This window comes from Polyodon spathula, chromosome 6 (genome assembly GCF_017654505.1).
Source record: "Polyodon spathula isolate WHYD16114869_AA chromosome 6, ASM1765450v1, whole genome shotgun sequence".
Classification (NCBI taxonomy): Eukaryota; Metazoa; Chordata; class Actinopteri; order Acipenseriformes; family Polyodontidae; genus Polyodon; species Polyodon spathula.
Window position 1 is genome coordinate 16,906,967 of NC_054539.1, and position 7,054 is coordinate 16,914,020.

Below are 7,054 nucleotides of genomic sequence, written 5' to 3' on the forward strand. Positions count from 1 at the left end.
AGGCCTCGATATGGGCGGAAGAGGATGGTGTCCCACACATCAGCAGCCCATTCGATACCTAAACCACCTGCCTTAACACGTTCGAGGGATTTTCTATGCGACACTGATAAACATCCAAAGAGGAGATTATTTATGTTTCGGTCAAAGTGGTTCCCCATGGCCATTCCCATACGGTAACACCGTTCTTCATGTTGTGTTACATTAACATTATCCCTAATAGCCTGTAAGAGGTTTTGATAGACTTTACCATTAATTGTATTGCATTAGCTGCATGGTGCATTCCATGTTATCTACTTGTTGGAATTCAGTGTTTATTCCATTCGTGGTAGATTGGGCTGCCCCAAACCACCCCACTAATTCAGACAGTATGTCACATCGGTTACGTGTTCTACTTATTGAAGTAATTGTACTTTGTTGTACGTATTTTTCAAGGTTGCATGGGTTTCGTTTTTCTCTTTCGCTCTATTTTAATACAATTTTAATTTGAGGGGCTATTCCCTTGTCATAACAAGCCATTGTGGGATTGGCTTTTCTTCGAGTTCTTCGCAGGGGCCTATTTTGGTCACTGCCTGTGAACACAAAATAGGTTGGGGTACATCTTGGAGTTCCTGCATTACAAACAAACTCAATTAGTATGTATTCCTGTGGAGCCATAACCACTGGCTCCATGTGTCATGTCGTCCAGAGTGTCTCACTCCTGGCATTATACCCTCCTGGTGGTAGTCTAATTTGTAAGTCAGTCCATACCGTGGCTTTGTCTATTGCCAGGCTTACATAGTCATTGGCTCTATATAAGTCATACTCTGGTTGGGGTCGTAGCATGTTCAGTTATTTTCACAAGTTCCAATATCAAAGATTGTCTTTTGTCAGAGGAGCAGCGCCAACAACCTCTGCTTTGTTAGTTCTATATAGTTTGGTTTGTGTCTTGTTGTCACAAAGACGGCCGAAGTGGGCGGCGTCAGAACCATTAAAAGGAATGAACACAAAGACAGATGATGTGAAATGATGATGGCGCTTGCTTGCGCTGGTTTATTGCAAAATAAAAGGGTTTAAACAAACAGAAAACAGGACACAGCATTCTACGCCAAAACAAAAAGACACACAAAACGGACTATACAGATAAACATGTTGCACGGCCAGACACACTAACAAACACGGTGAGCAGATAAATAAACAAGGATCGTGCTGGTCCCACCAACACGCAATAGCAGTTGACATTTACTTCGAATTCTCCATCTCTCTCTCTCTCTCTCTCTCTCTCTCTCTCCCGTTCTCCACTCACCGAACACCCAACCGTGAGTGAGTAAAACGTGCATCTATATATATTGTTGTGCTGGGATTCAATTACTAATTCATTATTCACTTGAATCCCAGCACGTGAATTAATTATGTGCAACCTCGTGCTCACATATTAACTACTTTAAATGTACGTGAAGTGATGTACAATCCTGTGCCTAAATACAAATATACATTTTAAACACTCGTGTTACACAGACCCATTTATATCCCGTGTACCAATGACTATACACCAACATTTAACAAACCACATGCAACATATAACAGATAATATACACAGGGGCAGGCACTTTGTCACACTTGTGTACCCATTGTCCTTGGATGTTTCCTTGAACGCACACACTGGTAGGGCCACTGTGTCATGCAACAACTTCTGCACCTCTGCAAGAGAAGAACTACATAACAATAAGTCATCGACATTTTTGTAACACAGTTCCATGTTGGTTGTTGTCTAGAGACCTTGTTGTCTTTGCCAGACATTGATGGAATACTGTATCACTGGTGAGTTGTGATACCCTTGTGTACAACTTTCACCGTTAATGCGAACTTCCATTGGTCTTCCAGTCTAATAGTTAGACTCCAAAAACCATTATTGATATCAATCACTGAAAACCAGGAGTACTGATATTACTCTAATTCGCTAAATATTTCAAATCGAATGAGTCTGTGAGGTCTTCTTGATTATTAAAAGTCATCTGGATACATTGGAAGCCCAGTGCACAAACAATCCACTTATCCCCTGATATATATATATATATAAAGGGTATGTGCAGATTCTGACAATGTCCTTGGCCTACCTACTGTGCTTTGCCCTCTTACCCTCTTACTGCTCCTCGAAGGAGACCATGAGCAGCTCCAAGCTCGATGGACTGAAGTGATGAAGTGAATACTCAGTGTTGGGCTGGAAGGCAGGTGGAGGAGGGGAGGAAGGCAGGGCTCCCAACGCTGCAGAGGGCTCAGCTGAGCTGGCTGAGGAAGCCGCTCCCATAAACTCTGTGAACCTCCTGCACAGGGTCCGTGGCTGACACTGCGTAGATCGAGCAAAACGTCTCATCCCAAGGACTTGACACATAGGAGGTGTTTGTCCTGTGGGAGAATCTTCCCTCCAAAGGACGGGCAAAGGTGGAACTTCGACATTGTGATGCATGAGCATCTGCACATGCAGGGTGCGATCGAGTGCCAAGTGCGTTGAAGTACGGAGACGTCTAGGCTCCTGGACCAAAAAGTGCTGAAGTACCGAGTTACCATGTCTGAGATGTTGAAGCACCGAAGGTATCGATGCAGGGAGTATCTGAGCACATAAGCACTGAGACCTCGTGGCTCATGAGCACCGAGGGTGCTAAAGGACCAAGGCGTCGAGGCTCTAAGGTGCCGATGCACTGAAGGCAGTGATGCAGGGAGCATCTAAACACCAGGGGTGACGAGGCATCGAGGTTCTATGGCACCGTGGGCAACGAGGCACCAAGGGTCTGAAGCACCGACGACCAGGGGCATAAGCACTGAGGTTACTGGGCCAGGTGTCTAGTCTGGACAACGTGCAATCACACAACCGATGCAGCACGCAGTTTGCAGCGGTGTGAAGCACTGCATACAGACAGTACAAGTCTGGACCACATGCAGTACACAACCGGAGCAGCGCGTAGCTTACAGTGGCGTGGAGCACAGCCTTCAGTACACAGAAAGAGACAGAAACTATATATATATGTATGTGTGTGTAAGTGTGTGAATTGATTGTATAATAAGCAATACGGTTTAATGTAGGTCCTTTAGTAACTTGTATATTTTGCGATCACTGTACTGCTATATCCATCACCCCACACTACACAGATGATGTTTTGGGCATGCGTATTGATGAATAATAAGTAACTTATGCATGGATTCTTCTAAAATTCTGCATTGCATCTTTGTACACATTTCCAACAGGTCTAACTTTCAGACTTATTTCTAATTTTGAAACAGTACATGTTATATTGTCTTTTGTGAATGTGGCTGAACTACAGACTTAGCATTCTGTAAATATTGTGAAACGAAACTGCTGTTGCACATTATTGTTAACCAGGAAGCTCAGTTGCATGGTTGGTATCAAGAGAGTAAGGAGGTATAGTACTGTTGATAACCATAGGATGCCTTATTAGTAAAGGTCACTCTCATGGTGCACATTAAAAGAATGACACCCTAATGACCACTGTTTTGTTTACCACTGGAGATGTTGTATCTCCTTAAGGAAAAAATTGAGGTAATTACATATTTTGTCAAGAAATTGGTGCAGATGCACACGTGGCTGTGGTTTTAAATATGAAACTGTCATGTGGAAAACAACAAGGAATGGAAGCACAGCAGTGGACTTTGAGGTACTGGTTATGGGTTTTCTATTGAAATATGAAATGTGTTGAAAATGGATTTTCAGGAACCTTGACAATTCCAATGTATTTGGTGTTGAAATGAAAAACTAAATAGTAACTTTTTTGTTGACATTCTCTGCAGAAATTACTCACACTTTTTATTGTGCATAGTGAGGAATTGGAACTGCAACAATTGTGACTTTTTTATTCTGTGTGTTTTTATGAACTAAGCGATATTATATTTCATCCATAAGTACATAAACATGGTAACATATGTAGCAATATAAAAAGAAACTAGGTAAACATTTTGACTTAAAGCATTTTACTATAAAAGGCACCAGAAACAAAAACTTGATATCTGTCAAGGTTTTTGATGCCTTAAGAAATAAATCTTGATATGTTACTATTTTAGAGACTTGAGTTGCAGGGCTTCTTTTTTATTTCCATATATATTTTCACTCCAGCTGTAGTTTGCAACTGTAACTAATTGTAAGCTTCCTCCACATAGAGCATTTGACTTAATCCTATGAACCAACACAGAAAAGACAGCTCTACTGGGGGCAGATAAAAGGGTGCAGCTATTAATTATGAGTAGGAAAGTGCTTTTACCCTTTAGAATACAGCAATGCAAGTATATAGTGGCATTGCTCTGTTTATGTTTTGAGCATCTTGAATGCTAATACTTTTGTGACATAACCAATAAAAAAAGGTGTCAAAGATTAAAGGTGTTTTTTTAAATGTACTTAAAAGCCACTGCCTATCTAATAAAAGCATATTTATTTTTCTCTAGGTAATACATATTGGAAAATGAATTTCAGTCAAAGTGGGATCTCTGGAAGCACACAGTTCTGTTATGAATCTACACCTGGGTCATGTCCTAAAAGCACCTTTCCAATCATTGCTCGTGTTCCACTATACTTGTTCCTGGGGGCAGTGATCACAGTCACACTTTGTGGAAACCTGTTGGTCATTATCTCTATAGCACATTTCAAGCAGCTTCACACACCCACACATTTTTTTATCCTCTCTCTGGCAGCTGCTGACTTTCTCGTGGGAGGATTTGTAATGCCACCCAGTGTGATCAGATCGGTTGAAAATTGTTGGTACTTTGGGGACTTATTTTGCAAAGTCCATACCAGTACAGATATCACACTTTGCACAGCTTCCCTATGGCATATGTTCTTCGTTTCCATTGACCGCTACTATGCAGTGTGTCATCCTCTTAGATACAGAAACAAAATTACTGTATTTGTTACAGTTAACATGATATTCATTAGCTGGACCTTAGCTGCAGTTAGTGGATTTGGATTCATATTTCTAGAATTAAACAAACAAGGTATGGAAGATTCATATGATAATACTGACTGTATAGGAGGTTGCTTTTTAGCTCTAAGTGCAGCATCAGCCATTATTACATCTTTATTATTTTTTTACATCCCAGGATTTGTTATGATATGTATCTATCTTAAAATATTTATTGTGGCAAGAAGACAGGCCAGGTCAATTAGAGACACAGAACTCCAAAGGCAAACAGCTGAAGAAAAGAAAAATACAGCATCACTAAAGAGAGAAATGAAAGCTGCAAGGACCCTGGGGATAACAATGGGGGTCTTTCTAGTCTGTTGGTCACCATTGTTTACATTCTTTAATGTGGATCCTATCATTAATGACTCAATTCCACCTATTTTAGTAGATGCTTTGGTCTGGTTCGCTTATTTAAACTCAGCGTTTAATCCTTTTATTTATGCTTTATTTTATAAATGGTTCAGAAAAGCATTCAGAGTTATTATATCTGGCAAAATCTTTCAAAATAATTCTTCCAGTATACAATTATTAACTAACTAATGTAAGTATATATATATATATATATATATATATATATATATATATATATATATATATATATATATATATATAGTATCTATAACAATTCTTATTTTAAAAATGGTACATGTTTTTGTTGACGCACCCTGTCCTTTTTGGAACGGTTTAAATTACAAAATGAAACACGAACTTCCACTAAGAAATCTACCTGGATTGCATCAAATGCTTATTTGTAATGGTAATCCAAGTTGACTCCCCAGTTCTATAAAATGGTCTAAAAAAGTATAAACTGATCACATTTTGTTTGTAAAGAGTATTGCTTTAACAACCACACGCTGTATGTAAATCCCTTTTTTATTAATCTTAAAAGCACATATTTCTGTTTTAATTGGCCTTTACATCTATTACAAGTTTTTAAAGTAATCATGCAGCAATAACCTAGAATATATTTTTATAGCACTTCCCATATCCAGCATTAGCAGTTCTAGTTTGAAGCATACAGTTGAAACTGGGTTGCACTGCACTCTATTTGCTGTAGCTTTTATAGACATTTTACTTCACTGTTATTTTATATACGTATACATTAAAGAGAAATGTAAATATAAAGAATGAACTTCCTTAAATCCGTCTTGGTTTTTGTAAAATATTTGTTCATGGTAATAGAGCTGGGAGATTTGCATTGCTCTTTATTGGTTAATGAGCTCCATGGCTGTGCAGCTGTTCTGTGAGATGCCAAACCAGTTTGCTTTTGTTAAATCTATGTATCTGTGTTTTGATAAATGTTGTAAACGAAACCTGATTTTGTACTGTAAAGGCTCAAACTATTAAAATGTATAACTGTGTTGGATTGTTTTACCTCTATTGCTAATCTATTTTGAATGTAATCGTTCGCAGTAAACAGCCATAATCAGCATGAAAAACAGATAAAGTCAAATATAAGTGATTAAGCAGGAGAGATGATGTTCAAAATCTTTAGGGAAATGCTCTCAAAGTGCTTTATTCTAGTTCTAAAATAATCATGTTTTAATGAAGTGTTTGGTCTTAACAGCTCTCAAGTTTTAATTAAACTATGTTTCCATAACACAAATGGCTCGACATTTGCTGCAGTTGAACCAGGAGGACTGCTGATATCGATGCTGATGCATACTGTAGTGAAGGTAAACCGGCAAGCTCAGTTGCATGGGGTGGTGCCAAGAGAGAAGAGGTGTAGTCTTGTTACGAACCCTCTGGTAATTTGTTATGGAATGCTTCACTGCGACAGATGTACACATCATGGGTAGGCTATGACACAGGGCATTCACTTTTACACATGATGACATCACCATCCAAAACTACTTACACTGTTAACTAAATGTACTGTATTAAGTGAGCGCAGCCACAAAATCATTTTTAATCCTAATACATCTGACTTATTTTATTCCTTGCTCTCTATGTATATGAACAAAGCAAAGATGGTAAACTGGTGACCAACAGGAGCTGGGAGTTAGATTTTTTCTTTACTGGTTTCCTACTGGCTACCCAGCAGGTACTGTATAGAAAAAGGTGAAAATGTTCCGATTAATTAGCGTTGCTTAGGTGTGTAGACAGTTTAC

The 7,054-nt window shown here is 38.9% G+C and overlaps 1 protein-coding gene across 1 annotated transcript; it reads left to right on the forward strand.

Moving 5' to 3' along the window:
• The first annotated feature begins 4,437 nt into the window (after positions 1 to 4,437).
• On the forward strand, positions 4,438 to 5,483 carry LOC121316517 (trace amine-associated receptor 1-like). The gene has a single exon (XM_041251551.1). The coding sequence runs from the start codon at positions 4,446 to 4,448 to the stop codon at positions 5,481 to 5,483; it is 1,038 nt and encodes a 345-aa protein (XP_041107485.1). The 5' UTR covers positions 4,438 to 4,445.
• The last annotated feature ends 1,571 nt before the right edge of the window (positions 5,484 to 7,054 follow it).